General features: G+C 40.6%; 1 protein-coding gene across 1 annotated transcript in view; it reads right to left on the reverse strand.

Moving 5' to 3' along the window:
* Positions 1-9,279: 9,279 nt before the first annotated feature.
* The window catches only part of RASEF (RAS and EF-hand domain containing), a 60,236-nt gene continuing 45,018 nt past the window's right edge, over positions 9,280-24,497 (reverse strand). The window contains exons 15-17 of the mRNA XM_008142040.3: positions 22,858-22,977; positions 15,275-15,351; positions 9,280-10,910 (exon numbers count right to left, since the gene is read on the reverse strand). Of these exons, the coding sequence (XP_008140262.2) occupies positions 10,805-10,910; positions 15,275-15,351; positions 22,858-22,977 (303 nt within the window). The 3' untranslated portion in view covers positions 9,280-10,804. The remainder of the gene's footprint in view (positions 10,911-15,274; positions 15,352-22,857; positions 22,978-24,497) is intronic.

Consider the following 24,497-nt stretch of genomic DNA (forward strand, 5'->3'; position numbering starts at 1 on the left):
GGAGGGGAGCAAGCAGAGGACAGAGAACGTTGTCTTGGGCTGCATTGCCACCTAGAGGCACTGCTGAAGAACTGACGCTCTGCTGTTTAGAGAGCTTGGTTGTGTGGAGTTCTAAGGAGACCTTTCTTACATTTAAACCTTTTATCCATTTTGAGTTTATTCTTGTGTATGGTGTAAGTGGGTGGTCTAGTTTCATTGTTTTGTATGTATCTGTCCAATTGGGTGGAGAAGGGCAAAGGGGGAGAAATGGTGGACATCTGTAATACTCTCCACAATATAATTAAATAATTTTTAAAAAGAAAGAAGACATTTTCCCCACTGCAACAGACTGGGTAAAAAAAAAAAAAAAAAAAAAAAAATGGAAACGACTCCCTCAGTTTCACTTTATCAAAATATATTATGAAAAAAAGCATGACCATGGGTGTGTTCAGTGAAAAATTATTCTTGGCCCTAAGGAAGGAGGTCCTTTAAGGAATAGTTCCGCTCAGGAAATGTTTTCCTTTGCACAGTTCTTTTCATGACAACAGTTAGATTTGATTTGCAGCTTGAGATGAACTGAGAGAAAATCATTTGGCCATGGATTGTTACAAACGTCTGAATAGGTCCATATGGTCGGAACTAAATCAAATTGCAAAATTGAAATGTATTCAAGTTATTCGGAATCAACTCAGAAGCCAGGAAGTAAAGAACACGGCTGATGACAACTTGTTGTGCACTTAAATTCTGCAAATGACAATTTGACACGCATATTCCTAATTTTCACCATTTTGAGGGCAAATGTCTATTGTTGACAAGGTCTTTAACTGTTCCTCAGGCAATATCAACTTTTACACAAATGCAAACTACTTTAAGTAAACATGAAGATCTTGTGTTTCATGAGGATGTCATTTTCAAATGATTAATACCATAAACACACAAGTTCAAAGAAAAGATCATTTCGGCAGGCTTTTGGAAAGATAAGGAATTAGTATTAATGATATTTGTGATAAGAGATGGGCAAAAATCTGTGGCAAATCATTCAATACCTATGGGAGTTGCAGCTGCAACCTCTTTATGACATTTTAAGCCATTAACAGTGGGCTCCTCTTTGAATTTAAGGAGCACACACACATTAGGAACACACCCCGGGTACAGCAGACCATGTGGCTACCTTCCTTTGCATCATTTCTCTGGGATCAAAAAATGATGTGCAAAGGACAACAGAGCAAAGCCACAAAATGGGGAAAAAATGCATTGGCAGCACAAATATCTTTTTACCTGTAAATTGAAAAGCAGACAGATTAACAAGTCCACTCATTGGAAGACATGGTCATTTTCAGCAGGGCGAAACTTAGCACAGTTAAAATAACTATTTACATTTTTAGTGCTACTTACAGTGCTGCTGGTGCTACCTTAGTGTTTTATTCCTTTAGTCCTCCAACAACTCTGAGTAGTGGGTACTATCAGCTCCCCATTTTACAGATGTGCAGAGTGAGTTCCAGAAAGGTTAAGCCAACTTAGAGGTAGAGCCTATACCCAAACTCAGATAGTCTGTGCTCAGAGCCTGAACTTCTAAATAGAGGCAAACCTCATGCTATTGCATTTTGCTTCTTTGCTGTTCACAGATGTGGTGTTTGTTTGTTTTTTACAAATGGAAGGCAAGACCCTCCACCTGCCAAAAAGATTACGAGTGGCTTTATTGCTGTGGCCTGGAACCGAAACCTAGATTTCTCCACAGTATGCCTGTATTATGCCATTAAATTACCACAATAAAGAACAATTTCTGTAGGACAATTCAAGAAACCATACTGCTTTTTCCTGAGGGGTTGTTGAAGATACTCCTCAACTTAAGGAAAGTCACCACCTTCCTGACCACCACTCCTGCTGCCTCTCTGTATGCTCCCTTTTCTGTTGGGATGCCCATTCAGGTCAGATCACCTCCCGAACATGGATAGAAGCCATAAATCCTACCAGTGTACTAGGACCTAATGGCTTTTCCCTCTGGATCCTTCTCCCTGGAGCTGAGCCAGCCCATTCTTCAGTCACCCATGAGGAATTTCCTTTTCCCACTAAGCTTCCCCTCCCAGACCTCGGGTGAAGGTGACTTTCTGAGGTTAATTAGTATAGCATGTCTGAGGCAGGTGTTCAATAAATATTTGAATAGGATCAATGGAGGTATTCCCAAAGCTTAATCAAGCCAGAGGCATTTTCAATATTGATGGGGTTCCTAGCAGCACTTCTAACCTCACCCAAGATCCCCGGTGGCTAACGTTACAAAGTGGTCGATTGCCTACAGGCATTCCTTGTTCTCCCCAAGTGCCCTCTGGGAGAACTGCAACACTGAAAAGCCTCAATAATAAGGATTTTACTGGTTCAAAAAAAAAAAAATCAGCCAAGGGAAAAAAGGCTCATCTGCAAATGTCATTAAACTAAATATCTCTTTGTTGTACTTTGTAGATCTTTTCTGGTTAGGGTGAAAGGGAGGTCATTTAAAGGTAACTCCCAGAAGCTGCCACTGTTCATTCAACATGTTCAGTTGGGTTAATTATTAACTCTTATGCTATCAGGATATAATAAAGTCTAAATTATCAATGAGGTTGGGGGAAAGGAGAATAGAGAGATACGAAATCCCTGGGCACACACCTAATATTAATCACATTGTACCGTAGCTTCTGTTTCTCTGGTTCAGAGGTATTGAATGAATGAATGAATGAATGAATGAATGAACAAAAGAACTAACAAATCAACCAATGAAGAAACAAGTTCACAAAGAAACAAAGACATCTTGGGGTCAATCAAAGGTAAAAGGTCACCTGAGGCAGTTCCACTACTACATCTACACAATGAACAACCTTGTGGATATTCTCTCCTTGTATTTAGTCAGAGTGTGCAGCCAGGAGGTGCATGCTGCCTTGTGACCTGGATGGTCTGCCCAGGAGTTGGGGGCTCCAGCAAACTGAGCTCCATAGAGCCAGGGAGTGTTCATGGCATCATGCCCAAGACAGAGTGCCAGTGATGGAAGCCAGAGGAGGTTGGATATCAGGAGTCAACAGAATGCCAAGTTGAGGGTCCAAGAGGAGAGTGAGCCAGAGAAGATAAGCCAAGCAGAGAAGAGTAGATCTGAGGGCCATTTGGCTTGGCTGGGATTTCTTTTTTCTTTGTTTTTATTTTTCAAAATAGGTAATACAGTTCACCCTTAAACAACCTGGGGCTTAGGGGCGCTGATCCTCTGCACAGTACAAAAATTCGCATATAACTTTATACTCCTCCAAAACTTAAGTTGTCCCTCAGGATCCCCAGGGGATTAGTTGTAGGACCCCTGCAGATACCAAGCTCCATGGATGCTCAGGTCTCCTATATAAAGTGGCATAGATCAATGCATACAGTCTTCTCTCTGCATCTGAGGACTCCCAGCCACAGATCAAAAGCAGTACAAGTATTTATTGAAAAAAAAATCTGCATGTAAGTGGACTCATGCAGTCAAGCTTGTGTTGTTCAAGGGTTAACTGTACAAGGAGCCAATCTATATACTTGCTCAGTGCTCCCACTGAAATCCCATGGAGTCTATAATCTCAGGAGTTATAAGCTTCTCAAAGGACCATATCAGTTTATGGCTATCTGAACAGCCTCTACGAGATAAGAGGCACAGAGCACACATTAACCCAGTGGCTGGTGGAGAAACCTGTGAGCAAGTCCATTCTTCCAGTTACCACAGCTGGAATTTATTTGTGGTTCTACTTTCTCCGGTTGCTGAGATGACCTCTTTTGTGATCTTGTCAACTCAATGATACGTTCCTCAGAAATAGGGAGCATCCTCTTTTTCTTTCTGCCCAGCCTTTCAGAGAGCACGCCCCATAACCAGTGCTATAAAAATGTTGAGTTGGTCAACTCTGTCAAGTTGTGGCTGTTTAGTTCAACTTAATGTTTGAAATGGTAAATGCTTATTTCCTGTGCTCAAAGAGCACTTAGGAAATTTAAAAATCATCAGCACACTCCCTATAGAAAAAAAAGTGTGAACATTTTGGTAGTGTCATTACTTAGGTTTTCAAAATTAAAAGATTAAAAAGTAAACTAGTAAAGAGTAAAGCATTGTTCCTTCTTTAAATTTATATCATCTAATAACTTGAAAATCGAGAAAAGAAAATGGTGATGGCATACAATTATTGTGGATGTTGCAGTACACAGAAAAATGGCCCGCCAAAGTACCAACCCACAGAATCTATGAATGTCACCTTATTGGCAAAGGGAGGCTTGCAGATGTGAATACTGATCTTGGGATGGAGGGGATATCCTGGATTACTTAGGTCATCTCAGTGTATTCACAAGGGTCCTTACAAGGGAGAGAGTGAGAGGAAGATCCCAGCCAGAGAAGGAGATGTGAGGACAGAAAAGGAAGCTAGAGTGATGTCATTGCCCACAGGGGGCCAATGAGCCAAGGACTGCAGGCCAACTCCAGGGCTGGAAAACACAGGGGATGGATCCTCCCCTGGAGCCGCCACAAGAAACACCATCTTGCAGACACCTTAATTTTAGACCAGATTTATTTCTTGTACTTCCGGCCTCCAGAACTGTAAGATATAAATGTTTCTGTTGTTTTGAAGTCATAAAGGTCATTGTAATTTGTTAGCTCAGCAACAGAAAACTAATACAGATCAAGTAGAAAAACAAGACATAGTACATATACTAATTATTTTGGGGTTTGATATCAAAATTAAGAGCTGTCACTTGTAAACAAAATATAAAAAAATAATGGATTTATTGCATTTTATCTCTTCATTTTTGAGCTTTAGCAGAAAATTATCTTATTCAAAGGCTGTTGAGTGACTCACAGAATCAATGAGAAGGCTCAAGAGCACAATGCAGATTATAGATGATAAGCAGCGACCAAGGGGAGGCAAGATCTGGGGCCAGGTCCCAGAGGGTCTGGGTCCAATCAGGATGCAGCGCCTCTGCCCTCACTGTGGTGTGAGGGGTTCAGTGACTGCCTCAAACTGCAACCCCCTTCAGAGTGGGGTGCTGGGTGTAAGCCTGTGATGAGCCAGTCTAAGTTGTACACTACACCCAGTTTGAGGGGTAGGGGGATGGCGTATTTGTTCCATTTAGCTTCTCTCAGGACCCATGGAGCTCTGCTTCCCACTAGCGTTCACATGGAACAGGATTTCCCTAGAGAAGAACTGTTCAGAGGCTGATAGTGACAAACGTCGACCACAGGATCTGATCATCTGAATTTCTCAGCACAGTTAAGAATTTAAAACACAGTTGTAAAGACCCATTTGTCTGTAGTTATGAAAAACACAGGCAAGTGGTGTGTTTACAAGTTTGTTGTCGACCCCACCAGAATGCGACCTGCTGAGTGGGTCTTCTGCACTCTGTAACCCCCTGGCTGGGATCGCACTCAGAACACAGTCGGGATTGATGAATGTGACTGAATGAGCTAGGGAACCGTCAGCAGCCAGATCCTTGCGGGCCTTAGAGATCACATTAAGAAGTTGTAGGGTTGTATCTAAAATATCAGTTCCTGGAATGACTGATCAAGAAGAGATGTGTGGCGAGCTAGAGAACATTCATTTTACCCCTAAAACCACACAAGACCTACTCACCAAACATCCCTTTGATGGGATCCTTATCCAGCTCCCGAGTTCTACCCCACTCACAGCTTTGGGAAGATGTACCAGAAAACCCAGAAGGACATTTTTTCAGGAAGCCAAAGCCCTAAGGAGGACCATGTGGAACTCTACAGAAGCTAAGTTCAAATACAGCCTGAGATGTCACAGGGTCAAGGGCCTTACAACCAAATTCCCATTCTATGGATAGTTAGGAAATATAAATTCACAAGTAAACTCGACACACCAATGCAGACAAAACAAAGAAAACTAGGTAATTATTCTTAGAACTATGCATTTAAAAATTTATCTTACCCTATAATTTTAAGTTGAAGCATCTTGGCCTATTTTAGACTTTCAGCTATAAAAACATAACGTCTGGATATGGAAAGAAAACATGTTATTTTAAAGCTTGCAAAACAGTATGCTTTCCTGGGGATTCATTCCCATCTTGTGGACTTTTGGACACAACCCCTACACCTATAAGGATCCCACTCACAGCGTTCCATTCTAACTTTGAGGCCCTCATTTCTCTCTCAGTGATTTCCTTCTCTTTTAATCCCTCCTACAAATATCCTATCTTCTATGATACCCAACTTTGTGTCCATCAAAATATCAAGGTATCGATGGGTTGCCTCCCGTATGCTCCAGACCAGGGCAGGGATCGAATCTGCAACTGAGGTATGTGCTCTTAACTGGAAATCGAACCCGAAACTCTTCAGTCCATGGGCCGATACTTTAACCACTGAGCAAAAACAGCCAGACTCATATGTTTTTACTGGTATCAGAGAGTGAAAGGGAGATAGAAATATCGTTGAGAGAGAAATATCAACATAAATCAGCTACCTCATGTGTACCCCCTACCGGGATCAAGCCTGCAACCTGGGCATGTGCCCTGAACAGGAATCGAACCAGGGATTTCTTGGTGCATGGGTAGATACTCAACCACTGAGCAATACTGGCCTGGCGCACAACTTTTTTTTTTAATTGAGGGTGATCAGAGTGCCAAGTATTATCCCAAACCCTTTACGCACATTAATTCGTTTAGTCCTCACAGACAGTAGAGCTAAGGGCTTGGTGCATTATGTCCAGTTAAACAAGTATAAGAGCAATAATCTTGATGCTGATCAGTTAGAAAGGCTGCTACACAAGTGAGAGCAGGCAGCCTCATTTTAGAGCGGGCAAAACGTCCTGGAGGAAGAGATGTTTAAGCTAAATGAGCAGGAGTTAGCTGGGCAGTATGGGAGTGAGAAAATGGGTGTCAGAGAAAGAGACAAACCCCTGAGGTCATGCGGAGGGCCTAAACTTTACATACAAAGCCTCGCGGTTCCTGGCCACCACACCCCAGGCTGGGTGACCTGCTGCCCCACTGGCCAGGATGGCCTGGCTGTGCCACATCACCAACCACTAAGTGTTCATTCTTTTCTCCCACGAGCCAGCTGCCTAGGCCAACAAGACCAGTGTGTCAGAGGCACCGTTTCATGTAGGCACCGCCTAGAATTAAAATTACTTCAGGGATGCCTGCAGCACAGTTAAAGGAAACACCCCAAAGACCAAAGGAAGCCTGCTTTATTCAATTTACAATGCAGAAAATATTTGTAGTTCCCTAGGCATTTGCATGGCTGTAAAAATTACACTTTATGGTATAATTATTAATGGTTTGAAGAGAAATAAAACAGTATAAACCAAGTATGGCTGATACCATGAAAATGTAAACCATATAAAACAAAATCATAAAACAATTATTCAATACTCAGAGGCCTACTTAATATATACATATGAAATTTCTTTCACACACATACAATAAAAGCCCACAAAAAAAAGATCACTTGGAAACTGATCACTGTACAAATATGAAAATAAATCTTTATCTTTAACCTCAATTTTATCTTCAGCGAGAGGGCTGTGCAACTGGAGTTTATGCAAATCACATCATTTTGTATTAAATAATCAAGTGTCACAGATGTCATACAAAGCAGCAAGTGGAAAAAATAAATTATGAAAATGCATGAGGCTAAAAGTTAACAGTAAAAAATGTCTCCTTATCAAACATTCTTTTCTATAATGAAATTAAAATATTAGCCCATGTGTCAGAATATATAAAAAAGGAACATAGTATAATAGCGATTTTAAAAACTCTCAAAGGCAAAATTCACACAAGATGAGTTACTTGCATAGAACTATGCAAATGTATCTAATTAAGTCTAAGTTGAAAACATGAAATACAGTCTTGTGCCACATGCAAGAACAGACCAAAAATACAACTGTAGTCCCATAAGATCATAAGGAATTATAAGCAAAAAAGTTTGTTTGCAATGTTAAAAGAAAAGGCTGGACCCACTTGGATGTTGATTTTACTTCTAGCTTTGGGTGGTTTAAATAGCTGGGGAGGCTCAGCATGCTGTCCATTTGCCCAAGCGTGTGTGTGTGTGTGTGTGTGCGCGCGCGCGCGCGCGCGCGCACACACGCACACACACACACACACACACACACACTTGTGCACAAACTCCCCTCCCATTTCTCTTTTTCTTCCCTCCCAGTCTAACAGTCCAGTTGCACATCCCCCAGCCCCCAGCCCCCAATGCCCCGCTCTCTCTCTCTCTCTCTCTCTCTGTCTTCTCTCCCTTTTGTTATTTTTCCTCTCAAGCTTTATCTCTCAGGGTCTCTTTCAACCCTCTACTCTCCCTTTCTCTCCCTCTTTCCTTCCCTCTCTGCCTTCCCAACCTTCCTTCCTCCTGATGTCCATTCTCCCTCCACAGCCCTCCCCCACCCGGTCCCTCACTCGTGCACATGGGCACACACACTTTCTTTTGTAACATATTTTTACTGTACCTTTTCTCTTTAGATGTGTTTAGATACACACACTTATCAAAATATTTATCCATGTTGGAACAGTTAAATATGACTGCTTTGTCTATCAAAGTTGCCTGTGCAATCTAATCAATTTGGGTGCACTGGCCATACACTTCAGAATAAAGATGCAGGTAATACTTCTGTATCAAAGGGGTATTTGCATGTACAGATTGTAAGACAAACAGAAAAAGACACTTTGGTGGAAAAGAACGGCAACACAATAATGTGAACTATCAGTTTAGTGCAGCTGCACCAAACATCAAAACTTGAGTTCCACATGACTGACATATATGTCAGGTCCATGCTAAACTGTCTCCACAGACAGGCAATGCATAACCTTCATCTAACTGTGCCCCCAAAATGAGCACCACTCCTTCCATGTGCAGTTTTACAGTTCCCCACAAGCAAGGCATCCTTTTTGGTCAGAAACATAATATTTTTTGGGAGGGGGAACCAACAAAAACATGAAAGAGGAAACAGGAATCCATGAAGTTGCTATAAATAGACCAACTTTCCAGGAAAAAACTAGAGGTCATCAACAGAGAGAAGCATGCTTTCAAAAGCTAAACGATGCTGTAGCCACTTGTAATCTATGTGTGCTACGTACCAGGTCAATTTTCATTAAAATAAATATGAAGGTTGAGGAATTTAAGGTTTGATCATAAAAATCACAAACAGGAGAAAAATAGCTACAATGAATTATTTTAATTCAACAAAAAGGAATGTTTCAGCTTACATGTAACAGCTACTATTTATGTTTTTCAGCAAACTACTTGGGGCCTGGACCTACATGAACCAAGGTAAGCTCAGATCTCCAGTTGGGAATAACTTAATTGGTTCAGGTCGCTGAAAACCAAACACCAAGCACCAGGCTTCACTGACCCACCCCAGGGTCAGGTGCTGACCCCTTTGGCTCTTAGAGACCTGTCAATGGGAAAGTGTGGGAGGTACTGCAGGTTCTAGGAGAGCAAGACCAACCAGCTCTTTGGTGAGGAAGTCACTAGTCACATTGAACAAAGGAATCCCACTCCTTTCCTTACCACACCTCCTCTCTTAAAGAGATGCTTTTCCAAGAACCTTGCACAGCACTTCTTTCCTTGTCCATTATTTAAGGAAGTGGGGATCCTGGCAGGGAGGGAGTGGAGGGATTTGCATTGTATTGGAGATCATGCTTTCAAATCATGGGAAGAGTTGAAATAAGCATGCATATTTTCCCTTGGCAAAATGTTAAATGGTTCTAAGAACTAATGTATTTTTTAATGAGATATAATTCACGTACACTTACATTCACCCTTTGGAAGTATACAATTCAGTGGCTTTTAGGATATTCCAAAAGTTATGCAACCATTAATGCCACATACAATTCCAGAACATTCTCATCATCCCAGAAAGATGTCACACACCCATTAGCAGTTGCTCACTCTTGGTTCCTGGCTGTCCCCAGCCCTGGCAGCCACTCGCTGGTGAGCTGTTTAAGTGAAGAGCGACAACCTTCCTGGGCATTGTACTCTCAGTAGTATGTGGCTTTCTATGTGTGTGTTGGAATTTTTAACATCAAACTTAAACCAAGGACTTTGTAAGTATTCTGAGATTATAAAATACTCTCTTTTATATAGAACTATTTTTGTCACAAAAAAAATGTTTTGTTTTACACATAGAAAAATAGATTTTTCTGTCTCCACCAAAGACTGAAAATTGCCTTTTTCCCCTCAATTAAATTCTGTTCTTGTTTCAGAAGTGAGAAAAATCAATACTCCAATATTTTAAAAGTACAAACAACCAGAGTCTTTATTAACCATGGGCTAGCACACTCTCCTTCTCACTTCTGAAAAAAAAAAAAAAGTGCTACAGAATGTGAGAGGGTCAAGGCCGCGCTGCCTTGTTCTACAGATGAGGACACAGAACTAATATGGGCTGGTGACATGTCCACAACCACAAGCCTAGTTAACAGCAAAGCCAGGGCCATACCCCCTTTTATCAGTACTCTAGTATTAAATGTCTGAAGGAAATGTTGTCATAGGTTTTGTCAGCTCCCGCATGAATCTAATTATGTCCATGAGTTTCTTCTACAGCTTTGATCTGAGCATGTGATTTTTTTTTTATCACTTGAAAAACATTTACACATTATCGTTTAAGACCCTGTAAGGACAAGACAAGTGTATTTAACCAGGGAGCCTAAATTGTTCGTGGGAACATAGTGAAGAAGAGCCGAGGTTCTGGAGGGACCCACAGCACGGTCCAGATCTCCCACATGTAACTCTCCATATGACAGCGTCTGTAGTTCTGCACCACACCATGTGAGAAGCAAGTAAGTCGCACACATTCTGTATTCCAGAAATGAAGACTTCGCAGGTCAAGATGTTCGAGGTTTAACCCTTGCAACAATTCTTCATGTGGGTTGACTGTTTGGAACTGCTCCCACTCAGGTTGGTAATGGACTTGCTGTCATCCTCGTCAGTTCTTTTTTTTACTTCCCTGGAGAGAAAGAGAAAGAGAGAGAGAGAGGTAGAGGCAGAAGTAAAAATAGAGAAGGTAGAGGGGGGATTACTGAGGCACAAACCTCAACCACAGATGGCTCTGTGGAAATAAAAGCAGCACTGCTGAGCATTGCCATCCAGACACTGGTCTAAATGCTTTCTAGGTGTTGACCTATTTAATCATCACAAGAACCATATGGATTTGTTGTGCCCCGTTTTACATTGGGTACATGAGGAGCTCCCTTAGGTCACATAGCAGGAGAGGTGGTTCAGCTGGGGTTCACAGCATGCAGGCTGGCTCCAACTCCAGCATTCTGAGCACCAAGCTGCGGACTCACACATGCACACACTCATGCATACACACGTGTACACACACATGCACACTCACACATGAATACACAGACCACACATGCATGCACAGACCACACATGCACATTCACAGGTGCATACACATGTGTACACATACATGCACGGTCACACATACATGCGCAGACCCACATGCACAGGTGCATACATATGAGTGTACACACAGACTCCTCTCGCTCTCTTCTGTGGTTTCACATGCTTTAGTCTGCCACACGCACAGCCTACTCCTTACTACCCTTAGACCTGGCTCCCATCTCTGGCTGATACTTGCTGATATTAACAAGAAGCAATGATGACTTAATTATACATGATCATGGAAGTAACAATGGATGGTTAAAATCCAGAAAGAAAATTTCCTTTTATATCTTCCTAAATTTCTCTTAGAATTAACAGATGCAACGCTGACCACAGGTCTCCGTGATCTTATCAAAGCTCCCTAGGGAAGTGTTCTTCCAAGTGTAGCCACAGAGTGTGGTGGTGACATATGCAGATCCTAAGTCCCACTTTAGATAAGCCAAATGACATGGGTAAGATGAATGTGACAGTTAGTCCCCAGAATGTCCCCAAACAATTCCTCTCTTCCCAGTCAGGCTTGGCAATTGTGCTGAAATGATATAACTGCCTGAGTTTGCTGTGTTTTCCTGAAATTTCAGGCCATTGATCAGTTAAATGTCTGTGGTATTTGAATACATTGAAGAACATTTGAAGCACCTGCGTTCCATATTGATAAATTTACTTACCAATGGACAAGAGTGTGTGGGTGTCCTAGCAACTCAAAAGGAAAATTGTGAAATTGCATTTCTAAGAGAAACTTTTCCTGGGATTGAGAGTTTTTCTAGAAAAAAGCAAAGTAGCTCAGGGTGTCACATTTCTGGCCTCCCTTCCAAAAGGAATCCTTCAGACGGTGCACATCCAGAAACCCATCTCGTTCAATTTCATGACACGATGTGGTGTGGAAGGCACCATGCTGGGAGTTATCTTATGAGATGTAAATGGAGAACGTACATGTTTTGCATTTTACCCAACATTCTAAAGGCTGTAAAACTTTGTAAATATCCATTTAACCTGGGGAGAATATACCATGTCCATTTAAGACTTAGGCACTTTGACAAGCAACTTTGAAGATGGAGTATAAAGCAAATTATAGTCTTTACACATTTTCTTTCTTTATAATGTTCATACTTAACACACTGCTAATAACTAAATTAGAGACCTTAAACCAGGCCATATGCAATACAAACAATAAGAAACTCAATGATAAGCGATTCTCAAGTGCCCTCGTTATTGAAATGCTGTGCACACAGGTGTTTTACATAAACCCAAGCCTGTGTGGAAGCTACACCATAAACAGCTGCAGAAGCAAATGGGGTAGGCCGGTTACAGCCTCTCCCATCTTTATGATATAATAAAGAAAATCGATCCAGCACTCTGGGTGTGACCATGGCAATTTGAAGCAATTTAACTTTAATATGACCCTATCAGACAATTCGGCGTTAAATAGCGATTATACTATTCAGGGGAGTATAGACGGTTGTATATACAATCAGACTGTTGGATCTATATGGGGCCTGGGAGATCATTTCCTTCAGCCCCACCCTCATTTTACAGATTAGAGAAGCCTACAGGACGACAAGGTCCCGTTCAAGACTTCACAGCTATTCAGCGGTAGCTATAAGGCTGGACTTTGAGCCTCCTGACACCACAATCCTCCAAAATGCTGGGCAGCAGCCCACAGCCATGCACATAGCCTGCTCAGCAGCCCCCTTTCCTGCTAAGACAGAGTAGCAATTAAGCACCACACTGCCTAAGGCTAAGATAGCACTGAGCCCCTGCCTTGCTTCGGGCCCAATCGTGCTCTAAAGCAGCGGTCACCAACCTTTCGGACCTCACAGACCACCAGTTGGCGACCTCTGCTCTAAAGACCTGCAGGCCCTTCCTACACCCATCTGCCTGCTGGGCACAAGCCATCAACTCCATCCAGGAATTCTCATGTACATTTTAATGAAACACCAATACAACCATCTGAGACAAAAAAAAAAGGGGGGGGGGGGACACCTACCAGCTCAACAAGTATTCCATCTTTAGTTCATTTCATTAATTCTTCCCCCTTCCCCACTTACTGAATATATCCTGTTTGACCAAAATAGCTGTACACCCTAAAGTGCACGGAATCCATTATTTCACCTAATTTCTGAAGGTTTCATTTTGGCTCTCGACAAAAGTGATATTAGCCCATGATTCTCCTACTAAGCAAAAGCAAAAAAACAAAAATGTAATTCACTTGATTTTATATGTTTAAATATTTGTTTGCCTTTTTTTTCCTACTGGTTCTAGGTCATATTCAAAGTTAGCACTGTTTTTGCTTTAAATAAAAATGATTTTCAGATTTCCAGTGTGGTGGGGACAGGTGGCTCTCTCTCTCTTGGATTGATGTCAAAGGAGATAATGTTCAAAGACTCTGGGTTCAAGCTCAGAGGCATCTTTCAAGCCCTGCCACAAACCAATTCTCAGCAGGCCATTTAAGGTCCTGGGGGCCCTTTCCTGATTTTCCCAAGCCAGTCTCTCGAGGACCCCAGACCAAGCCTTCTATTAATAGAATTCTATTCTAAGAAGCACTATACACATCAAGTCACTAATACAAAAGCAGAATTTAAAACACTGCAAGGTATACTAGCAGAAGAGGCCAATTATCATACTAAAGTCAAGATTCTTATAAAACCTCACAAGTGATCAGTAAAAGCACTATATACACTGAGTGGGCAGATTATTATGATCTCTGAACGCATAATAATCTGGCCACTCAGTGTATATCCTATATAATAAAAGGCTAATATGCAAATTGTCCCCTCAACCAGGAGTTCGACCAGCAGGCAGGCTGGCCAACTGCCCATGTCCCCTCCCCCTGGCCAGGCTGGTCAGACCCCACCCAAGCACAAATTCATGCACTGGGCCTCTAATATATATATATATATATATATATATATATATATATATATATATACATATATACATATATATATATATATATGTATATACACACACACACACACACAAACATATATATGTATGTGTATATATATATATACACATACACACACACACACATATATATGTATGTGTATATATATATATATATGTATATATACACACACACACACACACATATACATACACACACACACACATATATACACACTGAGTGGCCAGATTATTATACATTCAAAGATCATAATAATCTGGCCACTCAGTGTACCTACAATTATGTTTTTGCTTTGTCAGCAATTAAAGATCATCGGCCTGGATTTTGTTAACACACACTTTGATTTTTTTCTTTCTTTGTTCTTTTTAATATTTAATCCCTTTAGGCCAGTAAAGAATCATCGTTTCATTTGTGGCAGAAAACTAGGCAGAAGAGATAAACATAACATACCATGTTGTTATTTTGTAAGAATACTCTAAGAATTAAAACACATTTATATCCAAGTTTCTCAATAATGCAATATTTCAATCTACATTCCAAAATGTTATTAACACCATTGCCTTAGCTAAGTAATTACCTGTGTAATAAACTTAACAAAGTGCTTCCAACTGGCATATACACAATTTGTTTTACTGAGGTTTTCTTTCCTTTACCCTGGAAAATGTCATAATACTTATATTCATAATAGTCTCTTGTGTTTAAAATCTGGTTCCTGTAAATGATTTGTACAAGTCAACTACTAGCTTTGCGGTGACATCATGCAAAAACATCAATGACACCACAGATGCACCTGCTTTGTTTGGCAGTAAAGGTATGCTTGTCAATGTTCACAGTGAATGTGCAGCATTACCAGTTTTTATAACATCTACGTCTAATTGTTTCTCTAACCACTACTGAAAGAGAAGACAGTGTTTCCAATGTAGAGTCATGTCATGGTCAAGAGGTTTGACATGAGCACCAACTAAATGAAAACTCAAGTCTATATCCAGTTTTCCAAATAAGAGACAAAACTTTACCGGGCAAGATGGAGAACAGCTTCCACTATATTCGAACCATCTTTGGCACTTGTTTCACAGAATAATGCCCCATAGGTCTGTGGAAAAGAAAAAAGACACAATTAAACAAAGCCTTTGTTTAGGTTTCCTGAAATTTTAGCTTATAAATCAATAAATAAGATAAAAATATTTTTCCTGTTGCGTACACTAAGAGTGAGTAGTAGCTAAGAAGTTTGATTCAGAGTTTCAATAATTAAAAAGAAATGACTAGTTTGAACCTCATTATTCTAGAAATAGTTTCTAGACATGGTAGTTTTTAGTTTGCATTAAAAAAAAAGCACAATACAGAATTTCTTGTTTTAAGATACTTATTTCCAATAGTTGCACACATTCTACCCAATGTTCACTATCAAATCATTTGAGAGAGATAAAAAATGATAACGTACACTCAGGAATGGAAAGTCCATCAAAAGTATGTCTGCTTTTGGCCAGCAGCTAACACATGCCCCTTTCACACTATCCTTTCCTATCAAGATTCAGCAGCCTGCATGTGGCTAAAACCAATGGGCATTTTCTAGTCCTCTATTATTCAACCTTCCAGAGGGTATGTGTGTGATCACTGATCCTATCACTCTCCTGCTTCCAACCCCTCAATGCTTCCCTTCCAGTCGTCATGTTCAAATGCTTTACAATGGCTGACAAGACCTAGCTTATATGTGGCCCCAGCCAGCCTCCCAGCCTTACCTGCCAACATTCTCTCTCACTCACGATGCTCCAGTTACCCTGGCCTTCCCTCATTTCCCCAATGCTCCAAATTCCCTCCCATCTCAGGGTATTAGCACCTGCTGTTCCCATTACCGAGGTTATCCCCTACACCAGGCGTCCTCAAACTACGGCCCGTGGGCCACATGCAGGTGTTTTTTCCATTTTGTTTTTTTACTTCAAAATAAGGTATGTGCAGTGTGCATAGGAATTTGTTCATAGTTTTTTTTTTAAACTATAGTCCGGCCCTCCAACGGTCTGAGGGACAGTGAACTGGCCCCCTGTTTAAAAAGTTTGAGGACCCCTGCCCTACACCCATCAACCCTCTTCTCCAGACTGACTCCTACCTACCTTTGGATCTTAGGTAATCCTCCCTTGAAATTAAGATTGTTTCCTAACCCTCAAAAGGCCCTATTAGATCTTCCTGTTATAAAACCTCAGAGCCCTCTGTATTCATCCTGCATAGTGCTTATCACAATTGTAACTGATAAAGTTACTTTTGTGTGTCTTTATCTAACAAGCTGGAGACAGTTTCCTTTAGGAAAGGAGAATATCATGTTCTGTGGGCCTGGGTGTGGGTCACACAGTCTGTGGGGGGTAAGGGGAAGGTGTGAGGGCTGCTCTGGAGCAGGGATAGAGAGAGGGCTCAAACAGTGGGGAAACCCCACTGTGGGATCTTTGCCCACAAGCCCCCAGATCCAAAAAAAATCTATTAAAAAATCACAAAATGGATATAGCTGCAATAAAAAATACCATGGAAAGTTTCAACAGTGGAATAGGAAAACCAGAGGACCAAATTAGCGAATTAGAAGACAGGGAAGCAAAACACACCCAAACTGAACTACAATTGGAGAAAAAAAATTAAAAGACAGGAGGAGAGCCTAAGGGAACTTTGGGACAACATGAAATGAAGCAACATATGAATAATAGGGGTGCCAGAATGACAAGAAGAGGAACAAGGGTTAGAAAACCTATCTGAAGAAATAATGTCAGAAAACTTCCCTGATGTGGGGAAGAAAAAGTCACACAAGCACAGAGAGTCCCAAACAAGATGAACCCGAAAAGACCCACACCAAGACACACAGTAATTATGATGGCAAACATTCAGGACAAAGAGAGAATCTTAAAGGCTGCAAGAGAGAGACAGAAAGTTACATACAAGGGATCTCCCATTAGATTATCAAATGATTTCTCAACAGAAACACATCAGGCCAGAAAGGAATGGAAGGAAATTTACAAAGTGATGCAAAGAAAGGGACTGAATCCAAGAATACTCTATCCAGCAAGGCTATCATTCAAAATTGAAGGGGAAATAAGGAGCTTCACAGACAAAAAAAAAAAAAAGGCTAAGGGAGTTTATCACTACCAAGCCAGCAATGCAAGAAATGCTAAAGGGACTGGTGTGAAAAAAAGAAATAAAAAGGGAAGAAGGAACACAGGCACAAAAAATAAAAATGGCTATAAACAAGTACCTATCAATAACTTTAAACATAAATGGACTAAATGCTCCAATCAAAAGATATCGAGTGGCTGAATGGATAAAAAAACATGACCCATATCTATGTTGTCTACAAGAGACCCATCTCAGAACAAGGGACTCACATAGACTGAAAGTGATGAGATGGAAAAATATCTTTCAGGCAAATGGAAATGAAAAAAAAGCTGGGGTAGCAATACTTATATGTGACAAAATAGACCTCAAAGTGAAGGCCATAACAAGACATAAGGAAGGCCACTTCATAATACTAAAGGGATTGATACAACAAGAGGATATAAACCTGGTAAACGAATATTCACCCAATGCAGGAGCACCCAAATACATAAAAAAACCCATGGAAGATATCAAGGGAGAGATCGACAACAATACAATCATAGAAGGGGAATTTAATACCCCACTGACATCACTGGATAAATCCTCTAGACAAAAAATCAGCAAAGAAACAGCAATTCTAAATGACTCACTAGATCAGATGGGCTTAATTGACATCTTCAGAATATTTCACACCAAAGCCATGGAATATAAATTCTTCTCAAGTGCACAGGGGACATTTTCAAAGATAGACTACATATTGGGTCACAGGCAAAGTCTCTCCAAATTCAAGAAGATTGAAATCATATCAAGCATCTTCTCAGACCACAATGACATAATATTAGAAATAAACTACAATAAAAACAACCAAAAAAAATTCAAACACTTGGAAACTGAATAGCATGCTATTAAACAATGATTTGGTTACCAAAGAAATCAAAGAAGAAATTAAAAACATCCTGGAAACGACAATGAAAACACAACAACCCAAAAATCTATGGGACACAGTGAAAGCAGTCCTGAGAGGGAAGTGTATAGCTCTACAGGCCTACCTCAAAAAACAGGAAAAATGGTAATAAATCATCTAACTCTACAACTTAAAGAATAAGAAAGAGAGCAACAAAAAATCCCAGAGTGAGCAGAAGGAAGGAGATAATAAAGATCAGAGCAGAAATAAATGACATAGAGACCAAAAATCCCCACACAAAATAAAACAAAAAACAAACAAACAAAAAAAAAACCCAAAAACAACGATACAAAAGATCAGTGAAACCAAGAGCTGGTTCTTTGAAAGGATAAATAAGATTGATGAACCTCTAGCCAGGCTCACCAAGAAGCAAAGAGAAAGGACCCAAATAAACAAAATCAGAAATGAAAGAGGCGAAATAACAACAGACCCCACAGAAATACAAAGGATTGTTAAAAAATACTGTGAACAACTCTATTCCAACAAACTGGACAACCTAGAGGAAATGGACATATTCCTAGAAAATACAACCTTCCAAAACTCAATCAGGAAGAATCTAAAAATCTCAATAGGCCCATAACTATGGAGGAAACTGAAGCAGTCATCAAAAAGCTTCCAGCAAACAAAAGCCCAGGGCCAGACGCCTTCACAGGGGAGTTTTATCAAACATTAAAAGAAGAACTAAAACCTATCCTCCTCAGACTATTCCAAAAAATTCAAGAGGAAGGAATATTTCCAAGCTCATTCTATGAAGCCAGCATTACCCAATACCAAAACCAGATAAAGACAACATAATGGAAGAGAATTACAGGCCAATATCCCTCATGAACATAGATGCCAAAATCCTCAACAAAATTCTAACAAATCAGATCCAGCATTATATCAGAAAGATCATCCACCATGACCAAGTAGGATTTATCCCGGGGATGCAAGGATGGTACAATATCCGCAAATCAATAAACGTGATACATCACATAAACAAATTGAGAAATAAAAATCACATAGTCAAATCAATTGATGCAGAAAAAGCATTTGACAAAATCCAATACCCTTTCTTGATTAAAAACCCTCAGCAAAATGGGATTAGAGGGATCATACCTCAACATAATAAAAGCATTATATGACAAACCTAGAGCCAACATCATACTCAATGGGCAAAAACTAAAACCATTTCACCTAAGAACAGGAATGAGACAGGATGCCCATTTTCACCACTCCTGTTCGACATAGTACTGTAAGTGCTAGCCACAGCAATTAGACAAGAAGAAGAAACAAAAGGTATCCAAATTGGAAAAGAAGACGTAAAACTGTCATTATTTACAGATGACATGATACTGTACATAGAAAAACCTAAAGACTCCATCAAAAAATTATTAGACTTAATAAATGAATTCAGCAATGTAGCAGGATACAAAATTAATGCCAAGAAATCTATGGCAATTTTATACACCAATAGTGAACTTACAGAAAGAGAGATAAAAAAAAAATCCCATTTACCATTGCACCAAAAATATTAAGATACCTAGGGAAAATCTTAACTAAGGAGGTAAAAGACCTGTACTCAGAAAACTAGAAGACACTGAAAAAAGAGATAGAAGAAGACATAAACAGGTGGAAGAACATACCGTGTTCATGGATTGGTAGAATCGACATCATTAAAATGTCCATACTACCCAAAGCAATCTATAGATTCAATGCACTCCCCATTAAAATACCAACGGCATATTTCATAGACCTAGAACAAACTCCCCCAAAATTCATCTGGAATAAAAAAAGACCCAGAATAGCTGCAGCAATCCTGAGAAAGAAGAACAAAGTAGGAGGGATCTCAATACCAGATATCAAGCTGCATTACAAAGCCACTGTTCTCAAAACTGCCTGGTACTGGCACAAGAATAGACATATAGATCAATGGAATAGAATAGAGAACCCAGAAATCCACCCAAGCCGCTATGCCCAATTAATAGTCAACAAAGGAGGCATGAACATACAATGGAGTCAAGACAGTCTCTTTAATAAATGGTGTTGGGAAAATTGGACAGATACATGCAAAAAAAATGAAACTAGACCACCAACTTACACAATACACAAAAGTAAACTCCTCAGGATAAAGGACTTAAACATAAGACGGGAAACCATAAAAATATTAGAGGCATCCACGGGCAGCAAAATCTCAGACATATGCTAAAGCAATATCTTTACCGATATGGCTCCTAGGGGAATGGAAACTAAAGAGAAAATAAACAAATGGGACTACATCAAAATAAAAAGCTCTGCACAGCAAAAGAAACCATCAACAAAACAACAAGAAAGCCCACTGCATGGGAGAACATATTTGCCAATGTTATCACCGATAAGGGTTTAATCTCCAACATTTACAGGGAACTCATAAAACTTAACAAAAGGAAGATAAACAATCCAATCAAAAAATGGACAATGGACCTAAATAGATACTTTTCAAATGAAGACAGAATGAAGGCCAAGAGACATATGAAAACATGCTCAAAGTCACTAATTATCGGAGAGATGCAAATCAAAATGACAATGCAGTACCATCTCACACCTATCGGAATGGCTATCATCAACAAATCAACAAAGGACAAGTGTTGGCGAGGATGCAGAGAAAAAGGAACCCTCATGCACTGCTGGTGGGAATGCAGACTGGTGTAGCTACTGTAGAGAACAGTATGGAATTTCCTCAAAAAACTAAAAATAGAACTCCCATTTGACTCTCTGGTCCCACTTCTAGGAATATATCCCAAGAAGCTAGAAACACCAATCAGAAAGGATATATGCACCCCTATGTTCATAGCAACATAATTCACCATAGCTAAGATTTGGAAACAGCCTAAGTGCCCATCAGCAGATGAGTGGATTAAAAAACTGTGGTACATCTACACAATGGAATACTATGCTGCAGTAAAAAAGAAGGAATTCTTACCATTTGCAACAGCATGGATGGAACTGGAGAGCATTACGCTAAGTGAAATAAGCCAGTCAGAGAAAGATAAATATCACATGATCTCACTCATTTGTGGAATATAATGAACAACATAAACTGATGAACAAAAACAGAGACAGAGAAGCATTGATCAGACCATCAAACCTCAGAGGGAAGGTAGGGGAGGGTGGGGGTTTGGGGGAAGAGATCAACCAAAGGACTTGTATGCATGCATATAAGCCTAACCAATGGACACAGACACCAGGGGAGTGAGGGCAGGAGTGGGAGGGTTGTGGGGGGGGGGGGACAATGGGGGGCTAAGGACACATATGTAATACCTTAATCAATAAAGAAAAAAGAAAAAATTTAAATTTTTTTTTTTTAAATCACAAAATGAATGGATTCCTAGTAGAAATGGGTAGTGCTGCTGCTGGGTTCTATAGTCATGATGCTACGGGGTGAGGCAGAGAATGCCTTTGAGGAAACAGGAGGGTATACATGACGAGATCATAAGTAAGCACACCTTGGAAACTGAGAAAGCATGGGGCAGAAATAACACTGGTAAGCAGACAGAAATGATGAGGTCTCTAAAGTGGCATGTGAGATCTCTAGAGTCTGATATGGGATTATATGTGTCTAAAATCTGTCTCCCCCAGACAATAAACTATAGGAGGACAAGGACCGTCTTTTTTGTTCTCTGTTCTTTGCTCAGCACACAATAAAGTGCTTGCCACATGGTGGAGACAATTAAATATGTGTTGAATGAATTTCTTCTGTAGTCATTGCCTAGTTTTGATGTTTATCATATTTGGTTCACAGTTCCTAAATTTAAAACAAGCATGATCTCCCAACTCAGAATAGTGAAATTCAAACTTCTTTTTAAAGTGCACATGGATTTGCTACCAAGAAGTCTTTCATGGTGCTGATGACAGACAACGATGATAGCAGTGTCACATGAGACTGCTACGGTTGTGAACTTCACATCTGATCAAGGAGCATCTGATTCCCTTAGGGTAGGACAAGTCATAAGGGGCATTCTGACACAGTGATAACAATAGGATGGTAAACACTGCCCACAGCAGTCTTTTGGACAGGAGTAAGCTCCATCCTCTACACAAATGTAAAACCAAAAATAATTCTAGACTATTCCAACTAAACACAAACCTTACAGGGAGAAAAAACACACACAACACAAAAGTCTTCCTATTCTCTTCCCACCAGGTGACACATTGCACCATCTTCTGCCCCTTGGCATAGTAACCCTCTGGAACCAAGCCCATCTTTTCAAAATAGGACACCCATTCTTTTTCCTTTAGCTGGAGACAAGGACTAGAGAAGGATTCCAAGAACTGGGTGAGAGTGAGGAGGAAGACGTGGTATTTCTGGCTCTGCTTTATCAATGATAGGCAATGGGAGGAAAGGATTGAGTGATCAATTTACATCTATGAGGGATTTAATCCTTGGTGCAATTACATAAATTCAAAATGTGGGGGGACATTGAGATTTCTTCCTGTATAAGGACAGGAGCCCCATCAAACAGGGTGCAGGCTCATCAAAGAACCTCTTTAGCAAAGGTGGACAAAAGCGAAAAACCCCTTCCAACCTGGACCCGCTCTCCCTCTTACCATGGCCAGCTTTTCTCCAAAGTATGCTGGGACGCACTTCTCTCCCTCTGCAGCAGCAGACTCACGAAGATCAGCCTTGTTTCCCACCAACATGATAGGAATACTCTCGTTGGCTGCATCCTACCACAAAGAAAAGGAAAAAACGTGCACACATCAAACACTGGACAAGTGAGGACAATGACGACAGCAGCGGCCGTGTCCAAAAGCCCCTGGGTGCCACGTGATGTATTGATACTATCTTTAAACCCCCATATCTCGAAAAAGAGCTAAACACTTTCCCATTGCCAGGTGAGGACACTGACATTCAAAGGTTTTAAATTAGGAGATTGTAAGGGCCTGGGCCAGGGTCTAAATTGACTGTATCCCCCTTCCTGCTACACAAACCAATATAAACTCAAGAAGCATGACCTCATCATTTCCTACAACGTCCACTCTGCACAACAGTGATTACAAGTCCACTTCATTATCCCAGATACAAAATACATAAGTAAATCCCTCAGCTATTATGGGACCAAAATGGAGTTTGAAAGTTCCGCACTCGCTGCTATCTGGTTTACAAAAATAGCAAAGTAAGAAGGTCCTAGAAGTCAACATTTTTCCTATGAGGAGTCGGTCTATTCAAAGCAACAGCTTCTCAGGATACTGCTTCCAAAACAGCCCATGCCACTGTCACACTGGCCCACACTCTTCAGTGGAGCTGGGGTGAAAGGGAAGATGCGAGAGGCAGAGCTGTTTGAGACCTCACCCCTCCCACCTCCTGGCCACTCACTGGCTGTGTGAAATCAGGCCAGTCTTTTCATGTTTTTGCCTCAATATCCCTATTGTACAATGAAGAGGTTAATTAAAGGCACATCCCATCTCATCAGCCTATAATGAGAATAAGAGAATATAACCTGCATCGCACAGAAAAAATGGGTTTCTGGTTCCTAAACAGGAGAAGCGGCAGCCCTGGCTAAGACATTACTCTTTGCAGTGCCTAAGGACACTCAGATGCTCATTCCATTTGGTACCCGACACAGGATCAAGAAATAAGCCTTAAACATAATGAAGGTATCTTTGACTTCCCTTCTCTTCACACTCCTTGCCTCTAACTTGAAGGCACCATCTGGGTGTGGTAAGGGCAGAGGAGAGAGGGAGTCAAAGGCCCTCTCCAAACCTACCCCACCCATCCACTAGTGTGTTAATTAATTGTGTTCTTTGACACTCTTCTAGGGATCTAAGGGATGTCATTTGGAAGCCATTAAGCAAATATTCTCTTAAGTAAGCTAAGAATCCAGCATCTAAATGACTTCCCCAAATCACACAGGTAAATACTGTATCTCCTTCAAGTCTTGATTCAAATAACACCTTCTCAGGAGGCCAGGGCCACACTAATGAAAACTACATCCCGCTATCTCACCAGGAGGCCCTTCACCCTGCCTTCTTTTTTACTATAACATTTATCACGTTCCATCATTCTATTTATTTTATTCATTTATGTTTGTTTCTTGTTATGTCTATCTTCCTGAAGTACAAGCTCCATAAGGACAGGGCTCTTTATTAACAGATATATCCCAACAGAGGAGGTACCCCCAAAATATTTTTGAATGGGTAAAAAGTCAGGATGAAATCTCATGTCTCAAATGTCTCCATTCACCTTT

Source organism: Eptesicus fuscus, chromosome 15, assembly GCF_027574615.1.
Source record: "Eptesicus fuscus isolate TK198812 chromosome 15, DD_ASM_mEF_20220401, whole genome shotgun sequence".
Classification (NCBI taxonomy): domain Eukaryota; kingdom Metazoa; phylum Chordata; class Mammalia; order Chiroptera; family Vespertilionidae; genus Eptesicus; species Eptesicus fuscus.